Genomic DNA, 19660 nt, shown 5'->3' on the forward strand with positions numbered 1-19660 from the left:
GGTCACTGCCTCCCAGGTTCCCATCCACTTTTGCTTCCCCTACTAATTCTTCCCGGTTTGTGAGCAGCAGGTCAAGAAGAGCTCTGCCCCTAGTTGGTTCCTCCACACTTGCACCAGGAAATTGTCCCCTGCACTTTCCAAAAACTTCTTTGGATTGTCTGTGCGCCGCTGTATTGCTCTCCCAGCAGATATCAGAGTGATTGAAGTCTCCCATGAGAACCAAGGCCTGCGATCTAGTAACTTGCATTAGTTGCCGGAAGAAAGTCTCGTCAAAGTAAACTCTGTTTAAAATGTTTGACTTGTGAAAGGCTGGGTTTAATTCTTTTCACTGACATGATGCAATGCCTAGGTCTCTCCCAAGCCCTTCCCTCGGGGCACAGTTCATATGAAAACCCCATACAAAGTAACGCAAAACAAAACTAGTCCCCTGATCTACACAAAGGCAGGGGCCCAGAGGCCCTTCACTCTGTACCTCTCTCTGCTCCAGGACTAGTCACAAGAGCCACCCTCCCTCCTGCAAATCTCCCACTGAGCTGGCTCCGCCCTTAACAGGGATCAGACCTGTTTTGTCTCCAGCTAGGTCTGATCATTTAAACAGGCTGGCCCCTGGTCCCCTTGCCCTTAAGGCTATAGGCTAGTGTTTGGTGCATTGGCTTCATGATGAGTATACAAGTGTACAAATGTCTCTGGTATTTCTAAGGTGTCTGTCATCTTGGTATTTAAATATTTATGCCTATTTTCATCTAAGGAGACTAGTACTAAAGTGCAGATTTCAGTTATGTCATAGTGGTTTTCTTAAACTGCCTCAACATGGGAAAGTGCTCAATATTGACTGAACACTTTATGAGAATATGATGAATTGGATAGTATCTGCCCAGGAATTGTATGATGTCATTTGAAATTACCGATAGATTGGAAAGTGTAGGTAAGGAAGACAGATTCAGATATGGTCTCTTTAAGGCAATGGAAGCCTTGTTGGCATCTAAAGAATTTCAGCTAGGAAAGACAGAAAATATGCCTAGTGTGAGGTAGAGGGGTGTGTCTGTGAGGAGAATGCTAGATACAGATAGGGCAGTTAAACAAAAGAAAGCGACCTTTACTTGGATGTCCAAGTAAGCTAGGAAAAGATCTTCATAAAAAGATGACATCTAACTAGGTTCAAAGAAGCAGTTGAAATCATCTGAAAAGGGATAGGAAGTGGATATCACTCAGTTCACTCAAGGAAACTGAGCCCATATAATATTGAATATGGCCCCAGTCAGTCAGTGCAGGTCATCATGCCTGCATGGGGTCCCACTGAACTCAGACTCCATAATAGCAAATCCTTTTTGCTGGATTAGGTTGTTAAAACTGGAAATGTGTCTATATGCCAACATTTTTATGGCTGATTTAGAACAACGCTTCCTCAGCTCTCGTCCCCTAACGCCCCTACTCTACTTGCGCTATATTGATGACATCTTCAGTTTCTGGACCCATGGAAAAGAAGCCCTTGAGGAGTTCCACCATGATTTCAACAATTTCCATCCCACCATCAACCTCAGCCTGGTCCAGTCCACACAAGAGATCCACTTCCTGGACACTACAGTGCTAATAAACGATGGTCACATAAACACCACCCTATACCGGAAACCTACTGACCGCTGTTCCTACCTACATGCCTCCAGCTTTCACCCTGACCACACCACACGATCCATTGTCTACAGCCAAGCTCTGCGATACAACCGCATTTGCTCCAACCCCTCAGACAGAGACAGACAACTACAAGATCTCTATCAAGCATTCTTACAACTACAGTACCCACCTGCGGAAGTAAAGAAACAGATTGATAGAGCCAGAAGAGTTCCCAGAAGTCACCTACTACAGGACAGGCCTAACAAAGAAAATAACAGAACTCCACTAGCCGTCACCTTCAGCCCCCAACTAAAACCCCTCCAACGCATTATTAAGGATCTACAACCTATCCTGAAGGATGACCCAACACTCTCACAAATCTTGGGAGACAGGCCAGTCCTTGCCTACAGACAGCCCCCCAACCTGAAGCAAATACTCACCAGCAACCATATACCACACAACAGAACCACTAACCCAGGAACCTATCCTTGCAACAAAGCCCGTTGCCAACTGTGCCCACATATCTATTCAGTGGACACCATCACAGGGCCTAATAACATCAGCCACACTATCAGAGGCTCATTCACCTGCACATCCACCAATGTGATATATGCCATCATGTGCCAGCAATGCCCCTCTGCCATGTACATTGGTCATACTGGACAGTCTCTACGTAAAAGGGTAAATGGACACAAATCAGATGTCAAGAATTATAACATTCAAAAACCAGTCGGAGAACACTTCAATCTCTCTGGTCACGCGATTACAGACATGAAAGTCGCTATTTTACAACAAAAAAACTTCAAATCCAGACTCCAGCGAGAAACTGCTGAATTGGAATTCATTTGCAAATTGGATACAATTAACTTAGGCTTGAATAGAGACTGGGAGTGGCTAAGTCATTATGCAAGGTAACCTATTTCCCCTTGTTTTTTCCTCCCCCCCCGACGTTCTTGTTAAACGCTGGATTTGTGCTGGAAATGGCCCACCTTGATTATCATACACATTGTAAGGAGAGTGGTCACTTTAGATAAGCTATTGCCAGCAGGAGAGTGGGGTGGGGGAAGGTATTTTTTCATGCTTTGTGTGTATATAATAAGATCTTCTACGCTTTCCACAGTATGCATCCGATGAAGTGAGCTGTAGCTCACAAAAGCTTATGCTCAAATAAATTGGTTAGTCTCTAAGGTGCCACAAGTCCTCCTTTTCTATTTGCTCATATGCAGTGCAGGTAACATTGCCTGTAGTTAAGGCTGCCAGACATATCCCATTGTAAAATCCTGTTTTCAGTTGCTTAGAACTTTGCCAGACTTTAACAGTTTGGGCTGAAATTTTCCAGGGTGTCTGCCTCAGGCTGATTTGTTTTAGAAAATTTCAGCAAACATGGGTCAGCCGTTTCTCCAAATGAGTGCCATAGAAAGGCCCAGAGGAAATTATGATTATGTATGCAGAGCAGGGTTTGAATAGTATGCAGGAAATAAGGCATGAGGGCATATTGCACAATGAATATAAAACATACTATTGAATAGCTGCTCATTTAGGGTGACCAGACATCCTGATAAAATCGGGACTGTCCCGATATTTAGTTCTTTGTCCAGCGTCCCGACCGATGCACGGTCAGGACGCCATTTGTCCCGATATTGCAGCTTTGGCCGCTCTGGCATGTTTTTGTTGTTGTTGTTGTTGTTGTTGTTGTTTTTTTTGCTTCCCCCATGTGTCCTGATATTTTGTCCGTTTAATCTGGGCACCCTGTGCTCATTCAAAGAGCACAGTCCATCCTGGCACTAAATGAGGCAGGAGTCTTGGGGGAAAATACAATATGATTATGTAATTAAAGACTGTATCATAAGGCATACACACAAGAGGGCTGAGTTACACAGACACAGGCAGCCTTACTGCTGCCATTTCCTAACCTTTGGGTGTGTGACTTTGCAACATTAATATACTTATAATGCTGTTTTGTGAATGTTGTTGGAAAGAAATATCCCTCCCACCACCCATGTACAAATATGAATTGTCCCATGGCTGAGTCAAACAGCAGGAGATTTCAAATTATTCAATTACTGTACCTGGCAGGCCAGCAAAGCTAATAATGAGCTTGAGACATGGAAGCTTGAACCGTGACACAGTGCCCTGCTAAGGGTCAGAAAAGGAGTTGGACAGTCTGGAGGAGAGAGACCCTGAACTAATGCTTTTCTCTTTTCTGTAACCTCAAGAGCAAATCTATGGACTCTTAGACGTGGATATGATCATGGGTTTTTGTTTTTGAAAAGAATGTTCCTTGTTTAGTTAAGGTCTTTGTGATCTTAGGCTGTTTTGGGTATATTCATATATAGCCCATAGGATTAGTACAGTGGAATTCACTTAGTGTTGTGAAAGTCCATTGAGTTGCATTGTATTAGTTTGGGACTTTAGTGAGCTTCCCTATAGCAGTTGATTGTAATGAGTTCTCTATTAGATTGTTTGTTTTTAAAAAACTGAGAAAAACGTAGAGTGTAATAAGTAGGACTCCTTGACCTGCTTTGAATGTACAGTGCCTAACACTGTAATTACTTAGGGGAAGTTGTGCTAAAAGTTAGCTTCTTTGCCTCCCTTGTTATAAGTTAGTCTACAAATTCATGGCATGGTTCACAAACTCTGAATCCAATGTATATTTTCTATGACAATCAAATATCCCTGACCTGAAGAACAGCTCTGTGTAGCTTGAAAGCTTGTCTCTTATACAACAAAAGTTGGACCAATAAAAGTAGGGCTGTCAGGTGATTTAAACAAATTAATCGCACGATTAAACAATAATAGAATACCATTTATTTAAATATTTTTGGATGTTTTCTGCATTTTCAAATATATTGATTTCAGTTACAACAGAGAATACAAAGTGTACAGTGCTCACTTTATATTATTATTTTTGATTACAAATATTTGCACTGTAAAAAAACAAAATAAATAATATTTTTCAGTTCCCCTAATACAAGTACTGTAGTGCAATCTCTTTATCATGAAAATTGAACTTAAAAATGTAGAATTATGTATAAAAAATAACTGCATTCAAAAATAAAACAATTTAAAACTTTAGCGCCTACATGTCCAGTCAGTCCTACTTCAGCCAATCACGCAGACAAACAAGTTTGGTTACAATTTGCAGGAGATAATTTTGCCCACTTCTTATTTACAGTGTCACCTGAAAGTGAGAACAGGCGTTCTCATGGCACTGTTTTAGCCAGCGCCACAAGATATTTACGTGCCAGATGCGCTAAAGATTCATATGTCCCTTTATACTTCAGCCATCATTCCAGAATGCGTACGTCCATGCTGAAGACGGGTTCTGCTTGATAACGATCCAAAGCAGAGCGAACCATCAGATGCCACCAGCAGAAGGTTGATTTTCTTTTTTGGTGGTTCGGGTTCTGTAGTTTCCACATCAGAGTGTTGCCCTTTTAAGACTTCTGAAAGCATGCTCCACACCTCGTCCCTCTCAGATTTTGAACAGCACTTCAGATTCTTAAACCTTGGGTTGAGTGATATAGCTATCTTTAGAAATCTCATTGGTGCCTTCTTTGTATTTTATCAAATCTGCTGTGAAAGTGTTTTTAAAACGAACATGTACTGGGTCATCATCTGAGACTGCTATAACATGAAATATATGGCAGAATGCAGGTAAAACAGAACAGGGAACATACAATTCTCCCCACGGAGTTCAGTCACAAATTTAATTAATGTATTTTTTTTTAACAAGCATCATCAGCATGGAAGCAAGTTCTCTGGAATGGTGTCCGAAGCATGAAGGGGTGTACGAATGTTTAGCATATCTGGCACGTAAATACCTTGCAATGCTGGCTACAAAAGTGCCATGTAAATGCTTGTTCTCACTTTCAGGTGACACAGTAAATAAGAATCAGGCAGCAGAATCTCCTGTAAATGTAAACAAACTTGTTTGTCTTAGCGATTAGCTGAACAAGAAGTAGGACTGAATGGACTTGTAGGCACTAAAGTTTTACATTGTTTTGTTTTTGAGTGCAGTTATGTAATACACAAAAAATCTACATTTGTAAGTTACACTTTCACAATAAAGAGATTGCACTACAGTACTTGTATGAGGTGAATTGAAAAATACTGTTTCTTTTGTTTATCATTTTTACAGTGCAAATATTTGTAATAAAAAAGAATATAAAGTGAATACTGTATACTTTGTATTCTGTGTTGTAATAGGGGGAGTGAGGAGGTGGGCAGATGGGGGGCTGGGGAGGATGACGAGGCTAGTGGCGGGGAGGGCCCTAGCGGAGGAGTAAGGAGGTGAGCAGTGAGCCAGCAGCAGGGTGACAAGGCAGGCAGGGGGGTATGGCTGCGAATGGGGGAGTGAGGAGGCGAGTGGGGGAGTGAGGAGGGACACAGGAGGCGAGCGGAGGGGGGTGTGAGGAGGTGAGCAGTGGGCATATGGGCAATGGGTGGCGCCCCTCTTTGGGTAGGCTAGCTCTTTATTGGACTTGGAATACCAGTATATTATACTGGCAGAACTCCTAGTGTGGATGCAATTTATGTTGACAGAACTGTGCTTTTGTAAGTATAGCATATTCCATCATCTCCCAAGCAAAACCAGCCATACCCGTAAAGTGCAATTTTGCTGGTATTAACTAGGGGCTTCTGCTGGGACAGCTGTATTGGTCAGGGATCACATCACCTCACACTCCTGATCAACATATCTATGCCAACAGAAGTCTGTAATGTAGGCAAGCTACATTAAGGTAAGCTTTCCATTAATTTCCAACTCCATTTCTTTTAATAAATCCATTGGCTTCTTGTTTCTGGTTCAAGGAGAGATCTGCAAAGAATTTTAAAAACATTGGTGTTATGCCCTTTTTGTATATAGAAGGCTTGAAAAGCTTTTTAAAAAATAAAAACATAAACCAGCAGGTAGTGGGGTGGGTGTTTTTGGTTTTTGCCTTAGAAATATAAGGAATGTCAAGTCTGATCTTCCCTGGTTTTGCTGATGGACTTCTTGGTGGGAGATCTCACAGCTCAACTGAAGATGTGGAAGGGTTAAATCTTTAACCAATAGATCATGTTCATTAAGCATTAGAGTTTAAGTAAAGACCCTCCGGATCTTACTAGAGCAAAAATCCAATAAAGTTCAAAAACCATGAACAAAGAAGTTTTTAAAAGTCTGGCATTTAGAATCCCTTTCTTTTGTTCCTCTACTTCTTGGATGTCATAATTTCACTAGGGCCTTGTATGTATGAGAAAAGTTGCATCAGTGAACTAAACAGATGTGGTTAAACTGGTGTAACCTGCTCATGTAGATCAACTTAAGTTTGTTTGTTTTTTTAAACAGAGTAATGGGTAAATATTTAGATTAACCTTTTTTGGAGTAATTCTATGCTGCTTGCTATTTCTAATTAAGGAGCAAGCAGCACAGTTGCAGAAAATAGTAAATTCCGTAAGAATTTTGAACATATTTAAATTTCATAAAATTCATGTGGTAATAAGAATATTGTCATTAAAATTCTTCAAGATAACCCAAAATGTAATGTGTGGCTACACATTAGGCTAGAACTGAGTGACCAGATTATAGGACTTGTTGAAAATTTTCCATCAAAAGTGCTTTTTGAAGAAAACTTCAGTTTTTGATTAAATAGTTTTCCACAAGTATTGTCTTTCCATGGAAAAATTTGACTTCTTGTAAAAAAAAAAATAATAAAAATTGTTTTTTAACAAAAAGGTTAAACTTTTGGCAGGAAAACCCATTTTCTGACTAGTTCTACTTTGTCACCTTTCATGAAAAGTTCTCAAACAACATTCTGCTCAAAAATATTACATAAATAGTTATGTTTTCTGTATTTCTTTTCCTCATACTGTATTGCTGCACAAAGACATGACTTCTGTTTTTCAGAATACTTCTGCTTCTCATTCTTATTCCACACCTGTAGCCAAGTGGTCAGATTCTCCTCTGTTACTCCTGTGCAATCCATTCACATATGGTTTACACATATGTAACTGTAGCAGAGTAGAAGATAGCCCATTATCTACTATTTGTGACTTGACAAAGAGCTGGTGGTTGAAAATGATTATTAAGCCACAGAAAGAAATAAGATTTTTCAGATAGGGACGAAATAGCCAGCACGAGCCAATGAACTCTTGAGAAACAATTTTCATACAAAAAGAAAAGGAGGACTTGTGGCACCTTAAATTTGTTAGTCTCTAAGGTGCCACAAGTCCTCCTTTTCTTTTTGCGGATACAGACTAACACAGCTGCTACTCTGAAAATTTTCATACAAGTATTTGTAGTAATAAAAAGTTAGAAATCAGAAGTACAGACAAAATTGACATAGCCAGTTTGATTCTAAATGGAATGTTTGTTGGAGTTTTCCAGCGAGCCTTAGTGGGTCTGTTTGAAAGTCTATACTTTTTTAACAGTTAGGGTCCCATTTTGAAAAAATCCCAAGGCTTACCACCATGCCCATACACACTCCTTCTGCATGTGCTGCTGGTAGCAAGGATTATGACTTTTGTTGTTGTTGCTCAAATATTACTTTTGGGTGGTTTCTTGGCTTTAGGTTTTTAATATGGTAGGTTTTATTTCAGACTTTGATAAATATTTTAACAGATTGTAGGAATACCAGAGAAGAAATCTTAATATAAAATTGTGAAGCCTTCAAGAGGGTAATATTTAAAAAACACAAAACTCTCAAAATGTTTGGGAAATTTACATCTACACATTGTGGCTGTCTTCTGTTGTTTATAATGAGATTAATCTACCCCTTGGATCAAAACTGCCTAAAAGGTTGGACCTTGGGCTGAATTTTGGTTGGCTTAAGCCCAGTTCTAGTTCAGACAGGCTATGAAAAGTGAAGCAAGTAGAGCTCATGGATTGAGTAATGGCTCCAAACAATGGGTATAATTTTAAAAAAACACACTAGTAGGGGGTCCTCGGTTCATTACAAGCACACCTTGGCAAAACCACTATTTGTGCTGGCTATGCCCCATTTCATCTTTGAGACTCTTTAGCAGCTGCCGGTTTGTCAGCCTGTCTCCATAAACATGATTGTTCTGTTAACTGCCGACTTGTCATTGGAAATACCCTATCACTGAACATCACAAATGTCCGGTAGCATTATAGTCACTAAGCATAGCAGATGTTGTGGAGAGCAGAGTGAGGCAATCTTTAAGATAGCTGGGCCATAGTTTTAAAGTTTGAGAGGAGGACTTTAGAGTAGACCTAGAGTAAGACTGACACTATGTGTGTGATTTCTTCTTAGTGTACACTGTTTAGACGGTGGGCCTCTGCATGCTGCACTAGCTGCAGCGTCTGAGGAACCTTTCAGGGGCCACCTCAGCAGGAATCCAGTCTGGAGATGACAAGTGCATCATAATACACTTGCTGTGGGTCCCAGATCTGTTTATGCCATTAGATCTAGAATCTGAAAGTTGCAGGTACATAGTATATATGCACATTTCTGTACACAATTATTATTGTAACCCACACTTAAACTGTAAGCTCTTTGGGGCAGGAGCTGTCTTTTTGTTTTGTTTGTACAGCACCTAGCACAATGGGGTCCTGGTCTATGATAGTTCTATACTCCTGGGGGAATTCTGCGCCACTGGGCATGCACAGAATTTATGTCCTCCCCAGATTTCTTTGCTTCCCCACAGAAGAATGACTGTCTGACGGGGAAGCAAAGAGAAGCCACAAGAGTGGTCATGTGAACCTTTCCAGCGGTATGTTTCAGGAGCCCAGGACAGCCAGCAGAGAGGTAAATCACTGTGGGGCAGGAGGCAAGGCTGGAGAAGACCCAGCTGGTGACTCCTACCTTGCACCAGGCTCAGCTTCTAGTCCTAGCTGGACTGGGGAGGACAGGACTTCCTCTTTCCTTGCATGGCATCTGCGGCCAGGTCAGACCCATCCCCAGTTTTCTCCCCCAGCTGGAAGAAGCTCTGCAAACTCCTCCCCCACCCCCGCTTCTTACATCCATTGCTCCACCCATCCTCTCAACCCCCGTGCGTTCAGACCCCCTCATACCCAGACCCTCCCACCTCACCTCGCCTCCCTGCACTCAGAACCCCCCTTCCCTTGATGAGCCCCACTCCCTTGGCACCTGGACCATCCCGACGAGCCACCCACACCCAGATCCTCACCCCAATCAGCCGCATCTGGACCCCCGCACACCCATATCCCCCGCTGAGCTCTATCCCCCCCCACACCCAGACCCCCCACCCCGCTGAGCCCCAACCACCTTCACCTGGCCCCCGCTGCAGAATCCCATTACTGTTGCACCCAGAACCCCCCAACAAGCCCCCGTGCATCCAGATCCCCCCCACACCTAACCCTCTCAACCCACACGTGGATCCACCCACACTAAGCCCCTCCATACTCAGATCCTGCTGCGCTGAGCCTGCCTGTCCACACCTGGTGCACCTGGCACAGAGGGGCTGGGCCCTGGGGTGTTTCTGGGGCAGGCCTGTCCTTGCACTGTGTCAGGGTTGGGTGCAGCCTCACTGCTGAGTCCATGTCCTGGGAGGAGCTCCACAGTGATCTCCTACCTCTGTGCAGCCAGTGGCCTGCCATCCTGGAGCTTCCACATTTATTTGGCAGATAAAATTTGCATAATTTTGCAGAATTTTAAAATATTGTGCGCAGAATTTTTATTTTTTTGGTGCAGAATTTTTAATTTTTGGCACAGAATCCCCTCCTCCAGTCAAAGGATTATAGTGAAAGTTCTTCCTCAGTCAAGACTGTAGCATCCTATAGTGAAAGTGAGATGGAGTAGCGGCAGCTAAACCTTGGTCTTTACCGAATCAGAACTCTACCAATTGTGGTGTACTGGCACAGTCACATGTACACAGCTGTAAGGTAGCAGGAGGTGGAGTAGAAAAGGGCTGCCACTACCAGCATATAGAGTCATCATTACTGGGCTGGCTACTAGCCAGTCCTAGGACTATGATTGCCAGTAGCAGCTACTCTTAACAAAACGTGTGCTGTTGGCTGGAGAAAGCATTTGTCCTCCAGCCCTACCCCTGGTGATCCAGCACTGTCTGTTAGGGCTGGCATCTTTATCTTTCATGTGGTGGGGAGGCATTTAGTTAATCTGAAATGTACCCCAAAGGTGTTTTAATTCTTTCATTGTATTGGTGTACATAACACAATTGTTATAGCAATGACCATCAATATTCTTAAGGCATACGAAAGAAGCTTGAAATGTAGAGTGTGGATTTTAAGTGATTTTATTCCATTTTTCTTTCAAGACATTGAATTTTGGTACTGAATGCAATAATATCAAGAAGACTATGTAATAAATGCTAAGTTATTGAGCAGACATGGATTGTCCCCAGAAATTTATTGTAAATGAAAGAGCACTTACTGTTCTTTGGTATTCCTGGAATTGTTACTATAATTGGAAACGAGTTATGAGTTAAGTGTAGCAAAAGAGCAGTGTGTTGAAAAGCAATAGGTCTGACTTATTATGAGATTTACAAGAAGCCAGGGTAGGCTTTTTATTTTCCTTTCACATTTTAAAGCTGCGGTACAATTTTTATGCTTGATTATATATGTGCTTGTCAGAATTTTTAATTTTATGGCTTCACAAACATATTAAAATAGAGTATGCTCTGGTTATGAAGGACTCTTATCGTAAAGGGTGTCTTTATCATTAGGTAAGTTGCCATATTAAAATCCTTGCATTTAAATTCTACCTTTCTGTGCAGAAATAATTATTGGCTTCTTTGCATATCCTAGTAATCTTCTCCTTTATTTTCCCTTATCAAAACCTTGTTATTAGTCAGGGATGTGTCTGGAAACTCTAATTAGGAATTAACAAGGTTTGTGAATGGAAAAGTGCGTGTGATTTACTTGCTAATGTCTGCTACATTGCCATTTTGTATATTTATGTTTGGTAGTATTCAAAATTTGCTAGCCACTTCCAAACACAAAGGGAAGATACACTAGATAGAATGTCCGACATGCTCAGGTGTGTGTCAGAACTAAGCTGTAAGGGATACCAAGCTACATTAAAGTCTGTGGATTGGTATAGGTATAGGTTTGAGCTCTAATACTGCTGCAGCAAAAAGAATGATCTTTTAGCTCAAGTGTGTGTTTAGAGGAAATGCCGGACACAAGTGGAAGGATCTGCTCATGGCCAGCACCATGGGTAGTGGTGTGATATGGTGAACAGAAGTCTGTTACCTTGAGGATGGGAGTTATTTTGTAGGCCATCCCCAAAACGCTGATGTTGCCTTTGGAGATTGCCACAGGGAAGAATAGCCGGGGAAATACATGCAACCACACTGTTGCTTATATAATTCTTATAAATGAAACAAGTTCTCCTTCAATTCAGAGCAGCCCTACTGATTCAGGCCACATAAATCATTGGCTCAGTTCCTTGCTACATGAAATTCCTCAGAAATAAATATAATCCCTACATTTGATGTTCACTCACTTGAGTAACTTCCTGTATTTTGCACAGTCCACTTGAGGATTTGCCATTTTTATTTTTGCTTGCCAGAAATGGCATCTACTTTAGGGTTCCAGTCCTACGTGCCTTGTGCCAAGATTGACTGGACATCCCAATTTACAGGGACAGTCCCAGGAGTTCTGGCTGGCAAAGTCTGAGGTGTTTAGGATGGGATTCACAAGGGGAATTTAGGTGTCTAGATCCAGCATTTAGGCACCACTGGCATTCACAAAGCCCCTGCTCAGTTGCCACCTAACCCTGTAAGTCCGTAAATTCACTAGGCATCTAAGTTTCTGCTGTTAAAGTCCCTAAGATGCCTAAATTTCAGCAACTGTACATTTATGCATCTGCCTAAGTCTTGTTACTGTCCAGGAGCTTGACATCTTAATCATGGGAGTGGCAGATTAGGTGGGGGAACACCTGTCTTCACTGCTGGGCCTGATCCAGTAGATAGTCTCAGAACATGTCTAATGTCCCCGTCCATCAAAGCTTGCACAAGTGAGGGGGAGCAGGAGGTGTGGTGTGGTGGTGACCCCTACTCTAGTCTAGTGGTTAGAGAGCACTCACCCAAGAGGTGGGAGACCCAAGTTCAAATCCCTGGTCCCCAGCAGGCAGGGAGGAGGTTTGAATCTGGGTCTCCCACCTCCTGGGTAAGTTTTCTAACTACTGGGCTAAAGGTTATGGGGCAGGGGGGAACCTCTGCTTCCTTGGTGTTTCTTGAAAAAGTGTTGACCTGCTTTAAGTACCTAACTCCAGGAGATGGTTCATCATTGTGAATCCTGGGTGGAGCTAGGCACCTAAAAGTCCTTCTCCTCTGCATTTTCTATTGGCTATTTCAGGCAGCTCCCTGCTCAGCATGTTGGCTTTTGTGAATCCCCTTCTCAGGCACCTAACTCTCCCATGCATTGTACAGGGAGTCTGGATACCTAACTCGGGGTTGTGAACTCTACGAGGCAGCAAGGATGCCTACAGGTTAGGTGCTGCAATGCTGAGCATAGCAGTTCCCTGTTGTGAGTCCCGCCTTTAGTCACCTGTCCCACTGGGGTTGCTATGATGCAGGTTTCCCTTCTCTCTCAGTACACATTAGTCACCTCTCTGCTGTTTTAAGTGCTGCACAGCTGAATTTTGTTCTGAAGAACAGCTCCATGATCTATAGGCCTCTTCACAATGAGGGAGAGGATCCCAGATTCCAACTGGAAGAAAGGGTGATAGGAGTCCAGTGAGAACTGGGGAAGGATTTTTTTCTTGAAGAGAATAACTTGGTAAGAAGGAAAAGGAAAGGAGAACTGGGGGAGGAAAACTGTAGGGACTGGAGATGGGGAAAACTGGAGAAGAGGATAAGAACTGAAAGTGTAAGGGGGAGAGAAAAAAGGCAGATTTTGAGGAATGGGAGAAAAATGAATGGGGAAACCTTTGCAATTTTTTTCATGTCAGTACTAGGTTGAAAGAAGAAGAGAGAAGGGTTATGATTGGAGGGAAAGGTTAAAAAAAAGCAAGAAGAAGTGAAATCAGAACACCCTAAAGAAGGAAAAGTGATAATAGAGACAGAAGAAGAGAGATAAGGATAAAGTTGAAATCTGTTGTGGAGAGATCAAAAAGAGAAGAGACTGGCTTAAAAAATACACTAAGGAGGGTGGAGCATAAGAGAAAATCCTGCTTGAATATTAGACTCTTCAGGGAAAGGAAGAATGGACAGCATCAAGAACATTTTGGGTGCTACCAAAATACAAATAATAAATAAGAGATGAGGCAACGTCCCCTGGTTTTTGGTTTTGTAAATGGTTAGTCAGTACAATCAGAGCTCCCATGGGCTCGAATGGGAGCGCCAGGTCCTCAAAATGTCTTGGATATGCTCCTAGCTGTTTTTTAGTAGTTACATTTGAGATGGGACTTTCATTCTAAAGGCCTGATGCAAAGCACATTGAAGTCAGTGGAAAGATTCCCACTGAATGCAGTTGATTGAATGTCCATATATTATGTGGCTTATAAAACTTCTCAAAACAGCTCCCTTTTGAGTTGACATTTCTTCTCCTTGTTCCCAGACAGGGTTGAATTGCTTCTGGAAAGTTTGAAGAAAATCCATTCTACTGTTTTGGAAGACCAGACATTCAGATAAATGCAGGTGTGTTTTTTTATGAAATACTTATGGAGGCTATATTTTTTGGCTTTCATTTGTAATGGAATTAGACTTCATTTAGAACTCCCCCCACAATAAAACCTGGGTTCTTTGTCAGTCATAAGAACATAAGAATGGCCATACTGGGTCAGACCAAAGGTCCATCCAGCCCAGTATACTGTCTACCGACAGTGGCCAATGCCAGGTGCCCCAGACGGAGTATGTTAGGTATGTTAGCAACAAGAAAAAAGTCAAGGAAAGTGTGGGCCCCTTACTGAATGACGGAGGCAACCTAGTGACAGAGGATGTGGAAAAAGCTAATGTACTCAGTGCTTTTTTTGCCTCTGTCTTCACGAACAAGGTCAGCTCCCAGACTACTGCACTGGGCAGCACAGCATGGGGAGGAGGTGACCAGCCCTCTGTAGAGAAAGAAGTGGTTCGGGAATATTTAGAAAAGCTGGAGGAGCACAAGTCCATGGGGCCGGATGCACTGCATCCGAGAGTGCTAAAGAAGTTGGCTGATGTGATTGCAGAGCCATTGGCCATTACCTTTGAAAACTCATGGCGATCCGGGGAAGTCCCGGATGACTGGAAAAAGGCTAATGTAGCGCCCATCTTTAAAAAAGGGAAGGAGGAGGATCCAGGGAACTACAGGCCAGTCAGCCTCACCTCAGTCCCTGGAAAAATCATGGAGCAGGTCCTCAAGGAATCAATTCTGAAGCACTTAGAGGAGAGGAAAGTGATCAGGAACAGTCAGCATGGATTCACCAAGGGCAAGTCATGCCTGACTAATCTAATTGCCTTCTATGACGAGATAAGTGGCTCTGTGAATGAGGGGAAAGCAGTGGACATGTTCCTTGACTTTAGCGAAGCTTTTGACACGGTCTCCCACACTATTCTTGCCAGCAAGTTAAAGAAGTATGGGCTGGATGAATGGACTATAAGGTGGATAGAAAGCTGGCTAGATTGTCAGGCTCAACGGGTAGTGATCAATGGCTCCATGTCTAGTTGGCAGCCGGTATCAAGCGGAGTGCCCCAAGGGTTGGTCCTGGGGCCGGGTTTGTTCAATATCTTCATAAATGATCTGGAGGATGGTGTGGATTGCACCCTCAGCAAGTTTGCAGATGACACTAAACTGGGAGGAGAGATAGATACGCTGGAGGGTAGGGATAGGATACAGAGGGCCCTAGACAAATTAGAGGATTGGGCCAAAAGAAATCTGATGAGGTTCAACAAGGACAAGTGCAGAGTCCTGCACTTAGGACGGAAGAGCCCCATGCACCTCTACAGACTAGGGACCGAATGGCTCGGCAGCAGTTCTGCAGAAAAGGACCTAAGGGTTACAGTGGACAAGAAACTGGATATGAGTCAACAGTGTGCCCTTGTTGCCAAGAAGGCCAATGGCATTTTGGGATGTATACGTAGGGGCATTGCCAGCAGATCGAGGGATGTGATCGTTCCCCTCTATTCGACATTGGTGAGGCCTCATCTGGAGTACTGTGTCCAGTTTTGGGCCCCACACTACAAGAAGGATGTGGAAAAATTGGAAAGCGTCCAGCGGAGGGCAACAAAAATGATTAGAGGCCTGGAACACATGACTTTTGAGGAGAGGCTGAGGGAACTAGGATTTTTAGTCTGCGGAAGAGAAGAATGAGGGGGGATTTGATAGCTGCTTTCAAGTACCTGAAAGGGGGTTCCAAAGAGGATGGATCTAGACTGTTCTCAGTTGTAGCTGATGACAGAACAAGGAGTAATGCTCTCAAGTTGCAGTGGGGGAGGTTTAGATTGGATATTAGGAAAAACTTTTTCACTAGGAGGGTAGTGAAACACTGGAATGCGTTACCTAGGGAGGTGATGGAATCTCCTTCCTTTGAGGTTTTTAAGGTCAGGCTTGACAAAGCCCTGGCTGGGATGATTTAATTGGGGATTGGTCCTGCTTTGAGCAGGGCGTTGGACTAGATGACCTCCTGAGGTCCCTTCCAATCCTGATATTCTAACCTAATAGGTAATAATCAGTGATCTCTCTCCTGCCGTCCCTCTCCACCCTCTGACAAACAGAGGCTAGGGACACTATTCCTTACCCATCCTGGCTGATAGCCATTAATGGACTTTTAACATCCATGAATTTATGCAGTTCTCTTTTAAACCCTGTTGTCATCCTAGCCTTCACAACCTCCTAAGGCAAGGAGTTCCACAGGTTGACTGTGTGAAGAACTTCCTTTTATTTGTTTTAAACCTGCTGCCCATTAATTTCATTTGGTGGCCCCTAGTTCTTATATTATGGGTACAAGTCAATAACTTTTCTTTACTCACTTTCTCCACACCACACATGATTTTATAGCCCTCTATCATATCCCCCCTTAGTCTCCTCTTTTCCAAGCTGAAAAGTCCTAGCCTCTTTAATCTCTCCTCATATGGGACCCATTCCAAAGCCCTAATCATTTTAGTTGTCCTTTTCTGAACCTTTTCTAATGCCAATATATCTCTTTTGAGATGAGGTGACCACATCTGTATGCAATATTCAAGATGTGGGTGTACCATGGATTTATAGAAGGGCAATAAAATATTCTCTGTCTTATTCTCTATCCCTTTTTTAATGATTCCTAACATCCAGTTTGCTTTTTTGAGTGCCGCTGCACACTGCGTGGACGTCTTCAGAGAACTATCCACGATGACTCCAAGATCTTTCTCCTGATTCGTTGTAGCTAAATTAGCCCCCATCATATTTTATGTATAGTTGGGGTTATTTTTTCCAATGTGCATTACTTCACATTTATCCACATTAAATTTCATTTGCCATTTTGTTGCCCAATCACTTAGTTTTGTGAGATCTTTTTGAAGTTCTTCACAGTCTGCTTTGATCTTAACTATCTGGAGCAGTTTAGTATCATCTGCAAACTTTTCCACCTCACTGTTTACCCCTTCTCCAGATCATTTTTGAATAGGATTGGTCCTAGGACTGACGCTTGGGGAACACCACTAGTTACCCCTCTCCATTCTGAAAATTTACCATTTATTCCTACCCTTTGTTCCCTGTCTTTTAACCAGTTCTCCATCCATGAAAGGATCTTCCCTCTTATCCCATGACAACTTAATTTACATAAGAGCCTTTGGTGAGGGACCTTGTCAAAGGCTTTCTGGAAATCTAAGTACACTATGTCCACTGGATCCCCCTTGTCCACATGTTTATTGACCCCCTCAAAGAACTCTAATAGATTAGTAAGACATGATCTCCCTTTACAGAAACCATGTTGACTTTTGCCCAACAATTTATGTTCTTCTATGTGTCTGACAATTTTATTCTTTACTATTTTTTCAACTAATTTGCCTGGTACTGATGGTAGCCTTACCGGTCTGTAATTGCCGGGATCACCTTTAGAGCCCTTTTCAAATATTGGCGTTACATTAGCTATCTTCCAGTCATTGGGTACAGAAGCTGATTTAAAGGACAAGTTACAAACCATAGTTAATAGTTCCGCAATTTCACATTTGAGTTCTTTCAGAACTCTTGGGTGAATGCTATCTGGTCCCGGGGACTTGTTACTGTTAAGTTTCTCAATTAATTCCAAAACCTCCTCTAGTCTAACTCTACTATTGTGGTTTCCTTCCAAACAGTGTTCGTAATGCAAGGTGCTATTTCTGATTTTGTCATATGCATATGTAGCACATTCCAATTTTAAGGACATTGCATTAAAACTGTTTAGTGCTAATGTTACATTTTGAGGGGTAGAAAAAGCAAGTGTTTATTCTGGTATGGCACATCAAGTCTAAGAAAAGTGTGTTACAAACATTTAGTTGCTCTAGCTGCATTTAACATATTCAGCTGAAAAAGCAAGGTAGATGCCTTAAAGAAATTGACTAAAAATTAATCTATATTATTTTTTAGCTGGTAGGTTGTGATCACAGGTTGGTGTTACTAAAAGTAATTGGAAATGCGGGTGTTGCAAGACATTGGGAATTTTATTACAATTCTAAAGCAAAGAAAATAAAATTTCCAGAATAACTTTGGGGTGGCCAAAACTTCAATGTAGGTGGACATGTGGGGCAGGAGCATTGTTGCCATTGATACATTACTTTACTATTACTTATATTTTAATAAGGGATCACCAAACTGAAAAGGTTGAGAAACCATAATTATATTCAGAAGCCTACTTAATGAAGGGTTATTGAAATAATTTTCACTTGTTGGGCCGGAACAAAAACTTCAATCTTAGCACCCCAGCCTGAGACCTGAATGTGGCTTCAGCTTTGAGTGAAATAGAAAACTTGTCATCACGTTTTTTCTGTGAATTTGTTTCCTCTCTGAATGCAGTATCTAAACGTAAAAGAAGATTGCAAAGCCATGGCTTTCTGCGCAAAACTGAGAAACTCAAAAAAGAGCGAAGTGACCACAGAAGCTCAAGAGCAAGGATTGGAAATATTATTCTATTTGCAAGAGAAGCCTCCCATTCGGTACACCAGTGGCGAGTATACAGCAGAAAACCTGTGCATTGAAGCTGCCCAGAAGTGCTGTGAGTGTTGCAGTATTCAGCTATGTTCTGAATTACTAAGACAAAATGTATCATAAATAAATTCATCCCTCTCTGGTCATGCAAAAATACTCATGGGGTAGGGTCAGGGCTAGAAAACTTTAAGGGTCCTCTTGTGGAATTCTTTTTTGATTATTTCATGGGGAGAAGGAAGAATGAGACTTTCCTCTGCAGAAGAGCTCTTGGTTCTCTACCTAGAATCCAAGGATCCTAGAGGAATGGCAAACAGGCATGACCCTCCACTCCAGTACTGACACTTCATTTATCATTGACTTTAACCTGAGCAGGATTAGGCTGTCTTTCAAGAGGTATCCTATTACACAGTTAAACAAGGCTATTTTCAGTGTAACATACCAGTTGGAAAACCTGTTAAGAAACGCTTTCTGTAGTACCAAAGCACATAGATGCAGAAGATGGCAGTTCTGGGCTAACTGGCAAAATAACCATTCCCTACTCTCCCTGATACTTATCTCATCGTGTTACTTGTTTTTCCCACTCTCATCATGTGTATGGTCGTTGGTGTGTACAATACTAGTGTACTGTAAAGTGAGATTAGAATTAAGCACAATTCAAGTTATATAGAAATTTGCAACAAAAAGTGTATCAGTGTCTTCCACTATGGTCTCAGTTCATCAAAATACTGAAACAGATGAGTAAGCCGTTGAAGTCAATGAAATTTAAGCCCATATTAAAGTGCTTTGATGAAATGCGACCTATGTAACTAGGGCCCGATTATCTTTTTGCTTACACCAGTTTTACACTCCACTGTCTTCAGCTGAGTTATTTCTGACATACTTTGATATGAGGGGAGATTCAGGCCCTTTAATCAGGCTCTTATTTATGACTAAGTCTGTACACAACTTCCCTGAAGCTTCAAACTAAAAAAAGGTTAGGCCCCCCCCCCATTTTTGGGGTTGAGACATCTAGTGCCCTCCTCCTCTGTTTCACCCAGTTACTCTACC

The 19660-nt window shown here is 42.2% G+C and overlaps 1 protein-coding gene across 5 annotated transcripts in view; it reads left to right on the top strand.

Annotated features, from left to right (window-relative positions):
* The window catches only part of JAK1 (Janus kinase 1), a 105712-nt gene that overhangs the window by 46088 nt on the left and 39964 nt on the right, over nt 1-19660 (top strand). The window contains exons 1-3 of one of the 5 annotated variants that reach the window (XM_043521545.1): nt 9244-9359; nt 14096-14175; nt 18482-18680. In XM_043521545.1, the coding sequence (XP_043377480.1) occupies nt 14170-14175; nt 18482-18680 (205 nt within the window). In that variant the 5' untranslated portion in view covers nt 9244-9359; nt 14096-14169. Of the gene's footprint in view, nt 1-9243; nt 9360-14095; nt 14176-18475; nt 18681-19660 lie in introns of those variants that run through there. The other 4 variants (XM_037907909.2, XM_037907910.2, XM_043521546.1 and 1 more) reach the window with 4 other exon arrangements.

Source organism: Chelonia mydas, chromosome 8, assembly GCF_015237465.2.
Source record: "Chelonia mydas isolate rCheMyd1 chromosome 8, rCheMyd1.pri.v2, whole genome shotgun sequence".
NCBI lineage: Eukaryota > Metazoa > Chordata > Testudines > Cheloniidae > Chelonia > Chelonia mydas.